This window comes from Aquarana catesbeiana, linkage group LG04 (genome assembly GCF_042186555.1).
Source record: "Aquarana catesbeiana isolate 2022-GZ linkage group LG04, ASM4218655v1, whole genome shotgun sequence".
NCBI lineage: Eukaryota > Metazoa > Chordata > Amphibia > Anura > Ranidae > Aquarana > Aquarana catesbeiana.
In genome coordinates, this window is record NC_133327.1 from 511579450 (window position 1) to 511600114 (window position 20665).

At 42.6% G+C, this 20665-nt stretch overlaps 1 protein-coding gene across 5 annotated transcripts in view; it reads right to left on the reverse strand.

The window, feature by feature from the left end:
* Positions 1-20665, reverse strand: part of BIRC6 (baculoviral IAP repeat containing 6) — a 709573-nt gene that overhangs the window by 159362 nt on the left and 529546 nt on the right. For 4 of the 5 annotated variants that reach the window (XM_073627731.1, XM_073627734.1, XM_073627732.1 and 1 more), the window contains exons 64-65: positions 6636-6800; positions 2555-2720 (exon numbers count right to left, since the gene is read on the reverse strand). In XM_073627731.1, the coding sequence (XP_073483832.1) occupies positions 2555-2720; positions 6636-6800 (331 nt within the window). The remainder of the gene's footprint in view (positions 1-2554; positions 2721-6635; positions 6801-20665) is intronic. The other variant, XM_073627733.1, reaches the window with a different exon arrangement.

The following is a 20665-nucleotide window of genomic DNA, read 5'->3' on the forward strand; positions in this document are numbered from 1 at the left end:
AAAAACACACTGAAAACGCATTATGCAGCATCGATGAGAACCTAGGCTTATGGCTTTCACCTGCTTGCAGTAGACTGTTGCAAAGTCATTGCACTGGAGTTTAAAGATCGCTTTCCAATAATAAAAAGTACAGCTTTTTTGCAAAAACACATGGTTGCTGCATATTGTGACAGGTCAAGAATGTATTCTTGCAGACTTGTAAAGTTGATAAAGAGTCCATTTTAGTTAGTGGTGGGTAATTTTTTTTAATGTTGAAAGCATTTCATAATTATTATTTAATTAGAGTCCATTTCTCTGCTTATTACAAAATGTATATTCAGGGTATTTAAAAAAAAATTCTCTAAAGGCTCAATATGTGTGTCAAAGATGTGAAAATCATTAGGTTATGCATAGTGGGTAAAAATTTAGCAAAGTGGAATTTCAGTCCACCTCTCGGGACCTAAAGTCCAGCGACACATTAGCGCACACACAGGGGGTGAGGAGGAGTAAAACAATCTCGACCAAGAAACGCAAAAGACTTAGGAAAAAAATAACATCCAAACGTAAAGAGAGGGAGGGCGGGTTAGGGGGAGAGGAAGGCAGAATGACATGACCTTTAGGGTAAAGGTTCGCTTTAAGTAAACTGACGCCCACAATTTGGCTTGGTCACAAAGGTTTTGATTACACTAGACAAGATGGGGCTACAATAGCTGTTAAACGTTAATGGTAATGCAAATGAAATATGACATAATCCAGATCCTAAGAGCATAAACCCACTTTTCATTTAAGAAATAAAACCTTTTGGTTTATTAGAAAAAACATTTTGCATTTGATAATCTAGTTTAGAGAATTCTTTAACAACTGTGAATTATCACTAATATGCCTGATAAAATATAAGGATATACGAGTTGCCAGTTGTTAAAGCTGAACTCTGGGCATAAAAAATATATAAATTTAAATATATTTCTCAATAGCATGTCTTTTCAAACAGTCATTAACAACATACGTTGTTAAGGCTGGGTTCACACTAGCTGCGGCCGCGGCTCGCAGCAGGGGGTACAGTGCGCCCCTGTTCTCTGTTTCAGGGGAGAATCAGGTCCGAATTTTTCCCTGAATTCGGACCTGAAAAGGAGCCAAAGATGCACAGGACACTTTTCCAATGAGGACCGTGGCCGCCCCAGAGCTGTGTGAATCGGATCCATTAAGAGCCAGTCATCAGACTCCTATCATGGGAATTGGATGCGGCGACACCCACATCCAATTCGCATAAGTGTAAACCAAGCCTAAAGTAGTGGTGAAATCATCACTGTGCTGTTCATAAACGGAACTGCACAGTGGAGCCATATGCTGGGATATTTAGCGTTATATTTGGAGAAGACACTTCCATGAAGTCCCCTGGGATCCCTTCATCTCCAGGTTGCCAATGTCTTCCCCCCATTGCCGGTGTGCAATACAAGCTGGTTTGACCCTTACAGCATATGCTGCTTTGGGTTCAAACCCTCCAGTAAGCTTCCACCTTCACTGGCTGTGGGAATTGCACGTTTTCATGAAGACACTGTGGTGTGGTGTATCGAATTGGCCTTTTTACTTACCAACCAACAAGATCTAATATATACATATGGTGGACTAATTAGTAACCAGCTGTGTATTATCTTTTATATAGTCTATATAGAGTTACACGGTGGTGACGGGATTTTGCATACTCTTCATAGGTGGTGACCATTAAGGTCCTCATTTTCTATGGACTTTAATTATTATTCCACTGATGGACATTTAATCTGTTTTTGATGGACATTTATTCTTTATTTAAAGCACCAGATATTCACTCATTTTAACTTCACAATTTGTATATTGAGGGTGCATTTTCATTTTTATTTAGCGCTACACTTTTGGTTTTTATTGGTTTATTTAGCAATTATTCTTTTTGCTGTGTTAGCGGCTCATACTTTAGAGCAAGCGCAATTTTATCACTGGTGTTTTTCTGTACATAACTTTTGCAGACAGTAGAGCTGCGGGTGGAACCCAAAAGGTTCATCCACAGCAAAAATACTGGAGGGGACAGGTAAAAGGCCCTTCACTTTGCACAAGGCGAGGTCTTTTAACAGGAAGCTACTACAAAGGTAAAGTTTCACAGTGGATTACTATACAGATCTGGAAGAAATACACAAAACACACCAAGATTCAAGAATATGCAGATGCCTCCTTGTAGCTAGACAATTTCTGCCTATCCTGGAATTTAGCTTTAGCATGAACATTGTTACACAAAATTGGCATCTCAAGATGCCTGTTATGGTCATCAGTCAAAAAAGCATCTTCTGTTTTTCTATGAATTAGGTTCACTTTGTTACTGGGGCTGGACTTTCCCAGACTTGATCGATAAGCCCCACAATTCACCATCCATGTGTCCAGTAAAAGTGCCTTTACTGGCCACTAAGGCAGTATATCATTTGACAGTTTATAGTCACTGATCCTAAGCAGGATGCAGCTATTTAAAAGTTTAAAATAAAAAAATATTTCCTCTAAATTATGAATTCAGACCTTACACAAAAAAGTTTGCAAGCTTTGTGAACTGTACCTGAATCATTCCTTAGGTATGAGGACATGGCTGGGATGAGGCATGATTGACTTAGTAGTTCTTGCAAGACAGATGGGAGAGCGTTACTATTCTGCCCTCGACTCTCATTTGCTGGTGCTTCACCATTAACTGCACATCCAGATGGATTTATATAGCTAGCAAGAACCTGCAAAAAGACAGGTAATATTTTTTTTATTTGTAGTTCATATACTCTAGCAAAAAATGTAAACAATACGTTTTCAAACACTGCTTATTTGCTTTTCATTACAATCAATCTAAATTAGAATGTACCTAAAATATTTTATCAGTTTCAATATTTTTATTTGAAAGTTTTGACAAGTTAGAGATTCAAAATTTATGAGAATACAAAATTGCAGAGTGATACAGAGACAACATTTAATAGCAACCTTGGTCAGAAAATGCTTTGTATTCATTGAAAAAAATACAACGCTGTTCCTAAATACGGTACGGTGTAAGCGACTTTCACCCATTCCAACAGCCGATGGGAAGTTACTCATACCTCTCCAGGAAGACAACAGTGCCTACTTTATGAAGAAAGTGCATAACAGCTGCAACACCATTCTGGTATGGTATATATTTGTTTTAAACAGGTTAGCCCAAAGAAAGTATTTAAATGTGACAAAACCTGGAGTTCTATTTTAAAGTAGAAACCCAGGAAAACCTCTAGAGGCCCTGGGCACATTGTATAGTTGGGACAACAAGAAAGCTAGCATGCAAAGCTTTCTCATTAGAAGCTGCAGTTAAGGAGCTTATTACAGAGTGAATGCAGATGTGGGGGATTGAAACACAAAGCATTTAGCATCTGGCAATCTATTGCAGACACCATCAGGTGGAGTGGTCTATTACCCAAAAGTGTATGCACAGTCCCACCTTTTAGGTCAACAAAAGGAACAGTGTGGGGCATGAGAGTCGACACACCAGTACGTTCTACTGACACCACTGCTGTGGCACTGTATTCCTCCCACTGACACTAATTTCCAGGACAATATATTTCTCCCACTGATCCCAAAGCTGAGGGCACTGTATTCCTCGCACTGACACCAATGCTGAGGGCACTGTACTCCTCTCACTGACACCAATGCTGAGGCCCTGTATTTTTTTTTTTTTACTCCTACTGGCCAGTCTAGTCCCCAAAATGTTAGACAGTGAACTGGCCCTTTGTTTTAAAATCCATGCCCATCAGTAACGCCAATCCGTGCCCATTAGTGATACCAGTCAGTTAGTGCTGTCTTTTAGTGCCACCCATCAGCGTCGCATATTAGTGCCTGCCCATCAGTGCAGTGTCATTAGCGCACATCAGTATAGGAGAAAAATTACTGAGTTACAAAATTTACTGAGAAACTAAGAAAAACTTTTTTTTACTAAAAAAACAAAAAAACCCAAAAAACCTAGCAATAATTAAATACCACAAAAATAAATCTCTATTTGTGTGAAAAAATTATAAAAATGCAACACTGTACCCAAATTACATGACCATGCAGTTGTCAAAGTGCGACAGCGCTGAAAGCTGAAAATTGGCCTGGGCAGGAAGCGGGTAAAAGTGCCCAGTAGGCAAGTGGTTAAATATAAACATAAGGAAAAAAATATGGCTGTAAAATAAAATGGATCAGGGTTTACACACAGTTACACTGTGCACTAGATAGCTACAAAAGCACATTAAAAAGGGCAGAAAAACGGTCATTGTATGAGATTTATTTCCATGTCAATTATATGGATTTGTGTGCGTGCAATCCAATCTTGCAATCCTTTTCTAAATTCCTCATACAGTATTTTAAAAAGATTAAAAGAATTTGTCAAGCATGAAGTTTATTGAATCAGTTTGTTCTCAGATTGCTGCCCTCAAACGCAGCATTGTCTAGTGTTATTGTATAATGTAGAACCATACACAACTGACACTAATCAATTTTATTGTGTTAAAATGTATTTTTAAAGGAGTTAGAACAAAAGCTGCCTTGTAAAGTTCCAATCTAAATTGGATTTCATTCGCCATGTAACAGCTATTGAAAACTGAGCATGTGCAGTTCTGGAGATTAATCTTTCATTTTCACCCCTTATCTCTACTTACAAAAAACAATCCATTCCACTTGTATGCCAAGAATCTACCCACGAAACCTCATATGACTCAGCAACTTTTCTGTAACCATGACAAACAGTGATTGTGCTATGATTTACACATGAATGTCCATATTTGATATACAAGTATGGTCATTCATGACTTTTAATTAAAGCGGTTGTATACCTGCACAAAAAAATAAATAAATAAAAATCTGCAAGGCAAAGGTGCATGAGCTAGTATGCACTGCATACTAGCTCATTACGAAATACCTTCGATTGAGGTGTCGGCATCGGATCACAGTCACTGGCGAGGGAGCTGACATTTTCCCCTCGGTGTGTCTTCCGGGTTCGCGGCTCCGGCACTGAGAGTGACCACAGCTGCATTGACGTCACTCCCGCGCATGAGCGCGGGTCTTTTTAACAAGGTCCGGTAGCATGACATCAGCGGCTGCATGCAAGTTGAATATCTCCTATACAGGTTTAGGAGATGTTCATTTTACCTACAGGTAAGCCTTATTATAGGCTTACCTATAGGTAAAAATAGGGTATACAACCACTTTAAGTACAGTAACCCATGGTAAATCAATCTAAAATGTTGTTTAGACTGGTTGCTGTGGATTAATGCACTTAAGACAAAGAACTCCTGAAATCAAGCCATAAGTGAGGTGGAAGGAAGACGTAAGCACTGATACTAAGGTCAGAACCGATCGAGTAGCTGAGCTCCACCCAAAAGGGGAAGCTCTGCTTGTCTGCACCCTCCCTTCTACTGACACATTTGGCATTTTTTTGGGGGAACCCTGATTTTGATAGGTACCCACTCCCACTTCTGGGTCAGATGGATGATAGGAGTATGTGTGGCCCCTCCTCCTTCCCCATGCAGACTTCTGGGACACACACAGGTGTGTATATATATATATATATATATATATATATATATATATATATATACACATATACACACACATATATACATATATACATACACATATACATATATACACACACAACAGAGTTTACAATGCTTACCACTTTTGTTGCTTAAGGAATCTAAAGTTTCATTCATCTTCATGAATGGGGAGAGGAGGGCATTTTAAAAATTACTCTGCAGATATACAAAGCCTGGATTTACACCAGCAAACTCAATAAACAGCCAGTTTCATACACCTCTTGAGAACCTTGGTAGGGAGATGGTCTAACTCCAACCTCCCTCTAAGCCCACAAAGCTTCTGTCACTGCCTTTTGCACTTAGAAATTTGTTTCACAATATGGAAAAGCCACTGGCCTTTGTCATTATAATGGCCACTCAGAATCCCCAACTTCCATGATCCAAAATAAAATTATAGTGATATTAAAGTCTCTTTTTTTTTTCAAAATAACAAACATGTTATACTTACCTGCTCTGTGCAGTGGTTTTGCACAGAGCAGCCACGATCCTCTGCTTCTTGGGTCTCTTGCTGGCCCTCCTGGTCCCTTCTTCATGCCACCAGAGCAAGCAGGCTCACTTCCAAGCTGCAGCTCTGAGTGTCCATTCACACAGAGCCATGGCTTGGCCCTGCCCCCATTCTCCGATTGCCTCAGTGGCAGCAGTGGGAGCCAATGGCTCCCACTGCTGTCTTGGCCAATGAGGTTGCAGAGTCCCCAGAGAGCCTAGGCACTCGTACACAGTGCTGGTTTAAGATGGGGTTTAGGCAAGTATTAGAGGGGGCTGCTGCACAGGGAAATTTTTTTTACCTTCATGTATAGAATGCACACAGGTAAAAAACCTTGAGCCTTTAGAACCACTAACTCCTCAAACATGGAAAAATCCACCATCTCAACTGCTGCTGGTGGAAGGTTAAGCTGAAAAAAGAAGCAAAGATCGTGTCACTATATTCCCAAAAGACGGATATGCTTACTTTTACCTAAACAAATCTATTAGCTCTGAGTGGTCTGACCCTAAAAAAAAAAAAAAAAAAAAAATTAAAATACACTGAAACCAGTTATCGCTCTTAATCTAGATATTTACCAGTAATAAGCAAGTAACGTGTTCCTCTTCCAACCTTTGCTTTGTCAGGGCCTGCTCAACATCCCAGCCCGAAGCAGTAGATCCAGTACCAAATCCAGTGCCTTTCGCCCAGTAAAGCTGTTGCTCTTCACAAGTGCCACTGTTGTGAGTGGTAGAAACCTGTGGCTTAAACAGAAGTTAGAATTAAAAAAAATGTAAAGTACGGTTGATTACAAAATAAAAAATATCACTGAAAAGCATTTCATTGTCAACTGCAACAATTGTTTTAAGGCGACATGATTCCTACTGTAAATGTAGAAGAAAACCAATAGATGAGATAATAGATCTGAAGACCCACTACAGAAATGTTACTCTTTTGGGAACAGAGCTGAGCACAGTTTCTCTGAAATCTGCCAAGTTTATTCTGTAATGCAATACAGCAATATATTAACATATAACTAGATAAGGAATTGTTGGTTAGGGATGTTCTATTCTTGACGATGTAAAGAGGGATGTATTTTGGGATACGTTTTAATAGAGCCCTTTCAGTTCTATGGGTCCTACTCTGGATAACATTCTGATAAACAGGTTTAGGCCTTTCACACTTGTGCGACTTAAAAGTCGCACGATTTTGCAGCGATTTGAAGCAATGCCTGTGGAATCTTGAGGTCTATGGACCTCAAGTCGCATCAAAGTCGGACCAAAGTAGTTGAAGTCGCTGCAACCTGAAGACGCACATATGTGAATGGTACTCACTGGAAATCAATGGGTTTGACTTGTCGTGCGATTTTGCAGGACAAGTCGAACAAATGTGAAAGGGGCCTTACACAAAAACGCTTCCCCTTACATAAGTCATATTCATCAACTACCTCAGTGCCTACATATTTTACCCTCTTCATCTCTAGGCCATTTTTCGTTTTTCAGTACTGTTATACATTTAATGACAATTACTCATGCAACATTATACCCAAATGGATTTTATATCATTTTGAGACACAGGAATTCTTTTGGCGGTATTTCATCTTACTTTCTGTCATAAAACATTTCAAACAATCTGTCATTCTAAGTTCAGGTCAAAATGCATTCTGCTACTTTTTTTTTTTAATAAAAATTCCAAATAAGCGTATATTAATTTATTTGTCTGGGTTAAAAGTTATGCAGTCTATAAACTATTGTATATATTTGAAATTTATAAACCCTGATGTTCTGACTGCCATTTCTTGAAGCTCTAAAATGCCAGAACAATATAAAATCCCTCAAAACAACTCCTATTTGGAAAGTAGAGCTCTCAATTATTGAGTAAATGGGATGGTGAGTAATTTGCAGATCTCATTTTCCACACTTTTTTTGAAGAATAAAGTGAATATCAGATTATTTTTTTTTTGCCTTTATATTTCTCACAAAGCATGGGCATACATAGAGTTCCAAAACACATTTGGCTACTTCAGTGTATGGGGGATACTACAGATGTGAGACTTTTTCAGCAGCATTGATTGCCCCATAGAGGGTCCCAAAATCCAAGGAGCACCTTCAGGCTTTCAAAAGGTGTAAACTATGTATCTGACTTCCTCACTACCCATCACATTTTTCAGTCAGGACAGTGCAAACATGCCCCAAACAACCTTATTAGAAAAGTAGACACCTCAAAGTATTTGCTAAGAGATATGGTGAGTCTTTTGAAGATTTCATTTTTTTGCAACAAGTTTTTTGAAAATTTAAATTTTGTGGTCAATGTCAATGAGTTTTCTTAAACAAAACATGGGCATGTACACTATATTGTCAAAAGTATTGTGACACCTGCATTTACACGCACATAAACTTTAATGGCATCCCTGTCTATAGGGTTCAATATTGAGTTGGCCCACCCTTTGCAGCTATAACAGCTTCAACTCTTCTGGGAAGGCTGACCACAAGGTTTAGGAGTGTGTCTATGGGAATTTTTGACCATTCTTCCAGAAGCGCATTTGTGATGTCAGGCACTGATGTTGGACGAGAAGGACCTGCTCGCAGTCTCTGTTATAATTCAGCCTAAAAGTGTTCTATCGGGTTGAGGTCAGGACTCTGTGCAGGTCAGTAAAGTTCCTCCACCCAACTTGCTCATCTATGTCTTTACATACCTTGCTTTGTGCACTGGTGCGCAGTCATGTTGGAACAAGAAAGGGCCATCCCCAAACTGTTCCCACAAAGATGGGAGCATGAAATTGTCCAAATACATTGTCTTGGTATGCTGATGCTCCAGGAGTTCCCCTCACTGGAACTAAGGGGCCAAACCCAACCCCTGAAAAACAAAACTACACCACAATCCCCCTCCACCAAATAATTTGGACCAGTGCACAAAGCAAGGTCCATAAAGACACGGATGACTGCGTTTGGGATGGAGGAACTTGACTAGCCTGCACAGAGTCCTGACCTTAACCCGATAGAACACCTTTGGGATGAATTACTGGAGACTGCAAGCCAGGCCTTCTGGTCCACATCAATGCCGGCCCTCACAAATGTTCTTCCCGAAGAATGGTCAAACACACCTATAGACACTCCTAAACCTTGTGAACAGCCTTCCCAGAAAGTTGAAGCGGTTATAGCTGCAAAGGGTGGGTCAACCTAATATTCAACCCTACGGACTAAGACTTGGATTTCATTAAAGTCCATGTGCGTGTAAAGGCGGGCTTCCCAATATAGTATATGTGTATACACACACACACACACACACACACACACACACTTGAAAAAAATATTCATACCCCCTTAAAATTTTCTACATTTTTTCATTCAATAACCAAAAACATAAATGTATTTTACTGGGATTTTATGTGATAGACCAACACAAAGTAGCATATAATTGTGAAGTGGAAGGAAAATAATAAAGGGTTTTCAAATTTTTTTTTACAAATAATTACATGAAAAGTGTGGCATGCATTTGTATTCAGCCCCTCGTGAGTCAATACTTTGTAGAACCGCCTTTCGCTGCAATTACAGCAGCAAGTCTTTTTGGGTATGTCTCTGCCAGCTTTGCACATCTAGAGAGTGAAATTTTTGCCCATTCTTTGCAAAATAGCTCAAGCTCTGTCAGATTGGATGGAGAGCATCTATCAAAAGCAATTTTCAAGTCTTCCCACAGATTCTCAATTAAATTTAGGTCTGGATTTTGACTGGGCAATTCTAACACATGAATATGCTATGATCTAAACCATTCCATCTGTAGATCAAGATACATCTCTTTTTGCAGTCACCTGTGGAGTGGGGCCCAAATCAAAGCAGAACCTTCAGGCTTTCAAGGGGCAAAAATCACGCAACTACCTTTTACATTTTTTGAGGCCCTGGGGTAGCAGGGCAGTAGAAACACACCAAAATAGCCAGTTTTGGAAAGCCGTCACTGCAATACTTGGTGACTCAGTGCGCATGACCGATTCATTCTCTGAAACAGAAGTGGTGTTGATGAACTGCTGCTTTCTACAGGTTTGTATTCTGAATTGGATAGTGAGAGGTCTCTGCTGCTTTCATCAGTCATACTAGGAATTTTAAATGCCACCTCACTAGTGTACATTTTTATTGGTCATTTTTTGCAGTAACTGTACTGGTACCTGATAAATGGCACTGTCGGGCATTCAGGACACTGGTTGTGGCTGATGCTGGTAACTGATGAAACTGGTAATGGCTGTTGATCAAGACACTGGTATTCAGTACTGGCACTTGCTTGTAATGAAGACGCTGGTACTGACACTGGTACTAGTGCTGGCTATAGATCAGGACACTCATACTGGCCAACACTAGTACTGGCTTGTGATTAAGACACTATTGGAACTGGTGTTAGTACAAAGACAAGGACACTAGTACTAGAACACTGTACTGTCTGGCAAACAGGACACGGGATGACACTGGTGCTGGATGGCAATAAGGACACTGGTGCTGGCCGACACTGGTACTGGCTTGTGATTAAGACGCTGCTGATACTGGTGCTGGCTGGCAATCAGGACACTAGTACTAGAACACTGCATAGCTGGCGATCGAGACACAGGTACTGGGTGATACTGTACTGATGCAGCTTTGTATTGGTGATAGGGTGGTTTCTGCAAGGCAAAGAAAACCAAGTCAGGGTCCTATTGAAGCGTGGGGGGTTCAAAGGGGGCCTGACAAATACCTTGAATAAAAGTTTTTAATAAACCAACAAAACCTGCCCTTTCAGGATGCTAAAAGATTCTGGCCAAGACCTGTTTGTAGGAAGACCAGAATGTGAGGCAAGCAATCTCTGAGGCTGAATTGACTGTAATCACATTAGTTGAAGTACGATTTCTGGGTACAATAATACTTCCCAGAAGTACCCTTTCTTGTTTTCAGCATGTTAAAAATCACAGCCACAGAAACCCCTCTATACTTTACGACAATGCTTATGCCATTAAAGCCAGAGACTGAGCAGCACGGTGGAATAGAGGGCCTTGATATAGCAAATCTTGCAGTACATCTGTGTACTAGGTTCTTCTGGACTAATTTGGTGCTAGAAGAAGCACCGTCATATTTTGTGGAGCGTGTGAGTGAAGGCATAGATTAGCTTAAGCCCAGACCAGGGGATAACTAGAAAATCTGATGCCAGAGCTAAAGGATCCCTTGTTCTGGATATAGACAGAGGTAGGTTGCTGTTGTATCTGGAGGCTAGGAGATGTCCACATCTTGAGACCCACATTTTTGGCATTACAGATTAAAACGCATCTGGATGAACAGACCATTTTTCTTGGTTCAAGCAGTGGCAGCTGAAATAATCCACCTGCCAGTTGTTCACTCCTGGAACCTGAGCCACAGAAATCACTGGGCAGTGAATTTCTGTCCATAATAGAATTTTGTTGGTCTCGCTCAAGGCAGCCAGGCTCCTTGCGCCACCTTGAAAATCGTTCCCCCAATTGTCAAGGATTGGAAGACTCCTCCCAACCTGACAGACTTGCATCTGTTGAAAGAACTTTCCAAATGTATGTAAGGAAATATTTCTAATTACTCTTATGCCCCGTACACACGGTCGGACATTGATCGGACATTCCGGCAACAAAATCCTAGGATTTTTTCCGACGGATGTTGGCTCAAACTTGTCTTGCATACACACAAAGTTGTCGGAAAATCCGATCATTCTAAACGCGGTGACGTAAAACACGTACGTCGGGACTATAAACGGGGCAGTGACCAATAACTTTCATCTCTTTATTTATTCTGAGCATGCGTGGCACTTTGTCGGTCGGATTTGTGTACACACGATCGGAATTTCCGACAACGGATTTTGTTGTCGGAAAATTTTATATCCTGCTCTCAAACTTTGTGTGTCGGGAAATCCGATGGAAAATGTGTGATGGAGTCTACACATGGTCGGAATTTCCGACAACAAGGTCCTATCACACATTTTCCGTCGGAAAATCAGACCGTGTGTACGGGGCATAAGAGTGGTGATCTAATAGGACACAAATGGGGCTCAGCCCCACCCTTGCCACCTTCTCACTGGCTGTGATTGACAGCAATACGAGCCACACTTAGTTGTGTGAAATTGAAGCAGTCAAATAATGTGAATGGGGCCTTACCTGTACTGTGAAATGGCTTTGCACAGAGCAGCTCTGATTCTCCTCTTCTCGGGTTCCCTGGCGGCACATTTTGCTCCTCCTCTTCTCGGTGTGCCATCATAGGAAGCAGCTTCCAGTGGTGGCACACCTGTGGGCTCTATCCTGAGTCGCTCTGCCTGCGTCTATATACACAGACAGTGCAGCTTGGCCCTGAACCTTGCTCCCTCATCACAGGATTTGATTGATAGCAGCAAAGGGGAAATGGCTCCCACAGTCGCCTCTGTCCTATGAGGACGGAGAGAGTGGCTGCCCTTGGGCACAGTGCTGGATCGACATCAGGCTCAGGTAAGAATATGTGGTGTAGGGCTGCATACAGAAGTTTTTTTTGTTTTCAAACGTTTTTATTGTAGGAAAATATAATATCTGGGTGTACAGGCACTGTGGTGACATGAATCAAGATGGCTAGAAAGCCCACAACAGAGGAATGTTATATCACACACAGTGTGAACCATAGTTCTCATAAATGTACTAAATAAGCCCATAAAACAGAGGTAGTAAAACAATAAGGAAATAAAAAGACAGACAGTGAAAGAAAAAAAAAACAGGAGGCATACAATCGTGATAGATGTGCACTTCTAATTAAATGAGTTTACTGTCAGGGAACAAAAAATGACGTTTCTATTATCATAAAGATCAGATATGCTGTGAAGGCCCAGGAGCATCCCATCGGCATGTTCTAACAAGTAGAATTAAGATTTGCATTAATGAGGGTCAGCCGTGGGTACCGAGGGGTCTTCCAGACTGTTACTAAGCAGATGGGCTGTCCAGATGTTCCACTTTTGGTCAAATATATGCATGGAGTCTAAGAGAGTATGATGTATTCTCTCCATAGACCTGATGGACTCCATACGAGAAATCACCTGTGACCAGGATACTTGGGGGCGCTTCCAGTTCAATGCTATTGCCCATTGAATCGCACTAAAAAGTGTGTGGATTAATTTTTGTAGGGGGAGGGGAACATCTGGAAGCTCCACAAACAGCAGACACATTTGGCATGTCAGAGTAAGCGATATACTGGAGAGAAGCCTAATGAGAGATGTAGTCTTGTGCCAAACGGTGTCTAAGGCTTTGCAGCTCCAGAACGTGTGCAGCAATGTACCCCTGTCCTGGCATCCTCTAAAACATGTAGCAGAGACCAGGGGATACATTCTATGAAGACGGTCCGGAGTGTAGTACCATCTAGTGTGAAGTTTGAGTACCGTTTCCTTAATTGACACTGATCGTGTGCATTTGTGCATGTTGTCTATCATGTCTTGCCACTCTCCGTCAGGGACCTCTTGAGCCAACTCTACCTCCCATGCTACCATTGCTAAACCATTGCTAAGGATTTTTGAGGGGAGTTATAGTCATTAAGGTATCTATAAAGTACGGAGATGGTCCCCTTATCCCTCGCCGCTTCTCCACATAAAAGTTCAAAGGGAGTTTTCGACATCTCCACCCCGCCCATCATAAGAGTCGAGTAGAAGTGTCGAATTTGCAGGTATTGGTGAAACTCGGATCTGCCCATATTATATGTCTGCTGCAGGTGAGTGTAGGAACAAAAGGAGGTGTTCTGCAACAGAGACGCGAGGTTCACCAAGCCCAGCTCAATCCATTTAAGATATGGCAAACAGGAGGAAAAGGCTGGGGGGAATGAGGGTTCTCCCAAAAAAGAGGATAAAAGGGGCACATCTGATTGTAGCTTAAATTTTTTGCGGTAGAGAGACCATAAATAAAGTGATTGGCCTACAATATTGTTTAATGGGGTGATATCTTTGGGGGAGATTGAGCGGGACCAGAGAAGACCGGGGAGGTAGTATGGGGTCACCGAGACCCGTTCAAATTGTAGCCATGGTATAGAGCAGGGGTCTCAAACTGGTGGCCCTCCAGCTGTTGCAAAACTACAAGTCCCATCATGCCTCTGCCTGTGGGAGTCATGCTTGTAACTGTCAGCCTTGCAATGCCTCATGGGATTTGTAGTTTCGCAACAGCTGGAGGGCCACCAGTTTGAGACCCCTGGTATAGAGGCAGGGATGGAATGCCACTGTGCCAATTGGATAAGCCGAGATGCCAGGAAGTACTTCCATAGATCCGGGCATCCCAAGCCACCCCTTCTCTGGGCTCTATACATCAGTCCATGTCCCATTCGTGGCTTTTTGTTTTGCCATATAAACCTAAGCAGGTCCATCTGAACCCTCTGTAGGACTGATCGAGAAACATATAGGGGTAGGGATCTGAAGAGGAATAGGAGTTTGGGGAGGATGTTCATTTTCACTGCCTGAATTCTCCCTAGAAATGATATGTGATATGAGGACCATTGATTTAAAAGGTATTTAACATTTGAAAAAGCAGGAGGATAATTCAATGAATATAGCTGTTTCAAAGAGGGGGCTAGTTTAACACCTAGATATTGTAGGGAGATATGGTTCCATGAGAATTTAAATTTATCTGTAAGAGTGGTCAATAGAAGTTGCGGAAGGTGAATTGGTAGAGCCGAACACTTGGAGGGGTTGACGCCCAGGCCTGATAATTTACAGAAGGAGTCAAGGGAGGACATGAGGTTTGGGAGGGAGAGTAGGGGGTCTGAAATGAATAGCAGTACGTCGTCCGCGTAGAGGCTAAGTTTAAATTCCTGATCTCCCTTTCTGTAGCCTTTGATGTTTGGGTTATTAGAGATGGATCTAGACAGGGGCTCCATAGCCAGCGCAAACAGAAGCGGGGATAAAGGACACCCCTGCCTAGTGCCACACCTCAGAGAAAAATAATCTGAGTAACATCCTGGAAGCTTAATTCGGGTTTTCGGGTTATGGTAAAGGGCTTTGAAGCCATGTATAAATGCCCCACTAAAACCAAACTTAGATAAGACTGTATCCAAATATGTCCAGAGGACACTGTCGAATGCTTTGTTTATGTCTAGACTCAAAAGCAATACTGAGTTTGAGTTCATATGGGCGTCCTGTAGGATATTAGTGGCTAAACGGATATTATCTGTGATCTGCCTCGATGGGATAAATCCAGGTTGATCGGGTGATATCAGGGTTATAATAACTTTGGCCAATCTGTCAGCCAGAATCCTCCCAAATATTTTTAGATCATTATTTATAACCGAGATGGGGCGAAAATTTTGGGGGAGGGTATGATCTTTGCCGGGTTTGGGAATGAGGGACATGTTGGCTAGCAGCATTTCTTCAGGGAAACACTGTCCTTTAAGTATTTGATTGTACATATTAGTAAGAGTGGGGAGTAGGGATTCAGCGAATTTTTTGTAATAAACAGGAGAGAAGCCATCAGGGCCTGGGGCTTTGGAGGGTTTGAGAGAGGAGATAATGGAGGCAACTTCCTCAGATGAGCAGGGGGCATTTAGGATACCCAATTGCTCCTCCGAAAGTCGAGGAAGCGAGAGGGCATCCAACCAGGACTGCATGGGGGGAGGGTGCGAAGGGTCTGGGCCAGAAAAAAGTTTTTGATAGAAGGAGGAGAAAATCTGCAGCACATGTTTTGGATGGGAGGTGAGGTTGCCGTGGCAATCTTTTAATTTGTAAAGGTGGGTCGGTTGGGAGGACTGTTTAAGCTTTCGCGCAAACATCGTGGAAGCGGAGTTACTGTAAAGGAGGAAGCGAGCTTTAGACCATCTAAGGGATTTCTCAATTTGACCTGACAGTATATCATCTAGTGCTCTCCTTTTTTCGGTGATTTGGAGGAGCAACTCCTGCGTAGGGGTCTGAGTGTGTCTATGATATAGTTGTTCCAATTCTAGGGTGAGTTTGTGAGTGTCCTGTTGTTTTTGACGTTTTTGGGTCGTGGAAATCTCGATCAGGTGGCCCCTCATCACAGCTTTATGGGCTGCCCATAGAGAGATAGGAGAGATGTTCTCTACATTATTAAGCCTAAAATATTCTTTGAGACGTTCCATCAACTGAGCCATAATCACAGGATCAGTGAGTAGTGCGTCATTAAGGCGCCAGGACCTGGCTATATGAGGGAGGCCTAAACAAGAGATATGGGTGGATACGAGGTGATGGTCCGACCAGGGGCAAACATGTATGTTGGCTGTAGTAGAGTTCACTGTCAGGGAGGGGGTGCCAAAAATATAATCTAGGCGGGAGTAACTGTCATGGGGGTGGAATAGAATGTATATTCCCTAGAGCCGATATTGTGGGCTCTCCAAATATCTATGAGTTGAGAGGATTTTAGAGAATGTTGAAGAGATTTAGGAAAGGCCTTAGATGTCGGGCATGTTCGGCTTCTATCAAGTCCTGAATGGGCTACTAAGTTAAAATCCCCTCCGATTAACATGTGGGGGGAGTGGAACCTATCCAAGGTCTGAAAAAATTCTTTAAAGAATGTAGCCTGTGAGGCGTTTGGGGCATACACTGAAGCCATAGTTAGAAGTTTGTTCTGGATGGTACCCTGAACTATCACAAAACGACTGTTGGGATCTTTATAAATCTGTTGAGCCTGAAACATCACTGAGTTTTTAATGAAAATGGCCGCCCCTCTAGACCTGGACCCATACGTGGTGAAATAGCTTTGATTGAAAGATTTATCAAAGTATGATGGGTGATTATCTCTGGAAAAATGAGTCTCCTGGAGCAAGATAACATCTGCGCCAAGAGATTTATACATTTTGAACGCTTTTCTTCTTTTTTGAGGAGTATTAAACCCTTTTACATTATGGGAAATTATTTTAATACCCATGATTTTTAATAGTGAATCTGCTAGGATCAATAAGGGGTCCAGGCCGAGAGGGAGCAGCCAAACAGCAACCCGGCCTCCTCAGAGGCATGACACAGCTATGGCGCACAGTCCCGTGGGACTGCACGTCTCCATACTCTGAGTTAGTAACACATAAATCACTATGATAGAGCCATCTGATATGAATAACACAAAAAGAAAACGAAAGCATAGGATCATAAACATAAAAAAACAAAAAGACTGGAAACCTGAAAACTAGGCCAAAAAATGGCCGAACATAGCTCCGGGGGGTCATGGGGAAAAACGTCCCATGGACCCAAAAAAAAATGTCCATTCGGACCAAAAGGTCCGACACTCTGCATGATAGTGTTCGTGTCATCCGTACAGACTTAAATTCGTCTGAGGAATTTACCTGTGGGGAATCAACCAGCTCTGACGTCACTAACCGGACGGGGAGCCAGTCAGTTCTCTTCAATAAAGAGTGTGGGGACAATTATGCGGATGCAACCGGGAGTCCGTAATGAGCCGGGAGAGTTCAATTTTCTCTAAGCATGTTGGGAGATGTTCATATCTCGATACCTTGAAGGGGGAAGAACAAAGAGAAAAACAAGGGTAGGGGGAAAAAGTAAATAAAAAAAAAAAAAAACACAAAAGAAAAATGTGTCTTGTTGTCAGTCACGGCGTTGATCTCGGCGGTCTCTTCTAGGTGGAGGGGTTGCCCAAATAGCTGAGTGACGTGGAGTGGAGGGTAGCCTGGGCAGGGAAGCCGCATCAAGAAGGCCCATCTTCACCAGTAATTCCTTTCCCTCTGCTAGTGTGGTTACGGTGTAGGTTGTGCCATTGTGGGGCACCTGCAGCTTGAAGGGGAAGCCCCAGCGGTAGCGAATACTGGCAGTTTGAAGAACAGATGTAACCTCTTTCATTCTCCTGCACTTATCAAGGGTGGTAGGGGAGATATCCGGGTAAATTTGAATCGGAGTGCCTTCCAGTCGGATATTCGGGGTGTTCCTTGAGGCTCTAAGTATTTCCTCTTTGATCAGGAAGTCCTTAAGGCAGAGCACTATATCCCTTGGTGGTTTCTCTGGGGGAGGGGCGAAGGGCCCTATGAATCCTATCGCAGGAGAAGGCCGACAGTGGGGAGTTTGGTAAGAGGGATTGGAAAATCTTCTGCACCGTGGGTAGCAGATCGCTGACCGATTCAGGCACTCCGCGCACCCCATCATGTTTTGTCTCTAGTAAATCAGTTCTACTACCCAGGGCCGCAATCTCCAGGGACAGTGTGTTAGTAGATTTGTGGAGCTCTGATTGAAATTTCTGGGCAATCTTGTCATACATTAAAGTTAGACTCTCATCCAGATCAGCCTTAGTAAGTTGAAATGTGTACTCACTGTCTCCCTGGGAGTGTGATGGTGAGGTGGCTGCTGTAGGAGAATATGCCTGTGACTGTGCTTTCCGGGCGCCATCTTGGGCCCGCATTTTTCTCTCCTTCTCTCTTAACAAACAGGTCCTTAAGGATCTTTGGGCCCGTTTTCCACGGCGATTTTTAGTGCCCGTCATGTGCTGAGTGTTCCGCCGGGGGTGCGGGGATGAGATGGGTGAAATACCTGTGTTGATCGTCCCGGGGAAGTGCCGTTAGTCTCCGCGGCTCATGGAGCTCTCAGCCCTTGCTTCCTCCTCGGTTCGCGCCGCGCATGCGCCCCCATACAGAAGGTTTTTTAACCTTAATGCACAGAATGCATTAAGGCTTAAAACCTATCTTTACAGTCATTTTAAGATTTGTGAGACCTTTATCCTTAAACAAATAAACAGCACTTTGCTGAGAGCAATACAGAGAATAAAATAAAGAAAATAAGAGTTGTGGGATAGAAAACTTCATAACTTTGTATGCTGTTAAACACTAAGACCTTTTTTGACTCTCCTACTTGGCTGATTTTCTCAGTGTAAAATTTTAATATAAAACTATAGTTTGGATGTACTTAAAGTGGAGTTCCACCCAAAAATGGAACTTCCACTTTTTGAATTTCTCTCCCCCTCCGGTGTCACATTTGGCACCTTTCAGTGGGGAGGAGGGAGCAGATACCTGTCTAATACAGGTATTTACTCCCACTTCCTGACATAGATCACCACGGCGCTTGCGGTGACCTACGCCGCTTCCGGCGCCTACACTCTCCTCCACCGCTGTATTCTGTGAGACACAGAACACAGCAGGGACCAGAGAGGACGCGCAGCGCGACTTGCGCATGCGCAGTAGGGAACCAGGAAGTGAAGCCGCACGGCTTCACTTCCTTATTCCCTTACTGAGGAAGGCGGCGGCAGCAGCCGAGAGCCAGAGGACAGATCGGCTTCGGCCGCGGACATCGCGGGCTCCCTGGACAGGTAAGTGTCCATATATTAAAAGTCAGCAGCTGCAGTATTTGTAACTGCTGGCTTTTAATATTTTTTTTTTTCAGCGGACCTCCACTTTAATTAGGTTTTGCTTACAAATATTATAATTAATGATAAATTATACATTGCCAAGTTTGGCTGCTGCTGCTCCTGATGATTTTTCTTTGATATAACTAGGAAAATATGCCAAACCTTTTAAACTGGTATGGTCTGCCAAGATGGGCATATTTGAGCAGAGTTTGAACAAACTGTGAACAACATGTTTTGCTTCAGCAAAAACAAAAGCATCTCAAGTGAGAAGGCTGAATACAAAATGTTCAATGTAACTTTGCAGTACAGTAAAGCAGTGCTATTGAGTGTTATTTACAAACCCTAAATATCCATTACAACACATAATAGGGGTCCAATTATGTTACTTTGGCTTGGAATAGTCACTCCTAGGTATCAAAAAAGAAAAAAAATTGTATCCAAAAAGAGGAGGGAGGAACCCCCTATAGCAGTTGTCTCCAAACTGCGGCCAGGAGGTAAAATGCAGTACTCGGCTTACCTTTATATAGCCCTTGGGGGACCGTTGACACCAACAATGGGGCACCATTTCGCACCTTAAGTACCAAAGATGGGGCACTGTTTTACTGATGCCAGGCCATATTTCTACTCTCAATGGCCACAGTCCAGCCCCCCTAAAGTCTAAAGGACAGTAAACTGGCCCTTGGTTTAGAAAGTTTGAAGACCTCTGCCCTAAAAGGACTGCCTTGTGCAGAACACAAGAGGGGCAAGGGAATATATGGCAGGCAGCCACAAATGCAGACCTGACTCCACCCATAAAGTGAACTGCAAGTGTCTTCAAGGCAGGACATGGAAAGGGAGAATTACATTTCCACAGAAGGTGGAGCAAGAAGGACCAGCTTCAATGATGCCTTGTCCTCATGTAGAGTAAAATAGGAGGGGGCTCCCAGGAAGAAAACAGAGGGAGGCAAAGGCAGAACTACAGCTGTCAAGGTTAATAGAGTAAAACAGTTCTATTCATACACAGGCTCTTTTAAGGGAGTAACCCCTTTGGGAACAAAGGGAGGACTCTGTGTGGGCAAGAGTACCCGAGTAAAGCCCCAGAGAGGCACAGAGAGTTGCAATCGCAAAGAAGCAGCAAAACTTCTTGCAGATGGGAGTGCACAAGGAGTGTGAAAGCCATGATGTTAGGAAGAGGATATACAAGGCTTAATCAAGACCTTCTGGGCTTGGTGTTTCTCTTTCAAACTGAAGAAGTTGAAGTATGAGGAATGGGAACAATTTCCAGAATGGGGTTACTTATAACACTAGGAGAGAACTACCTCACATGATGGATTAGAGTATTGAGCAGAGCACTTAGCATGTCCCTAGATTGAGAGCTCTCTGGACGAG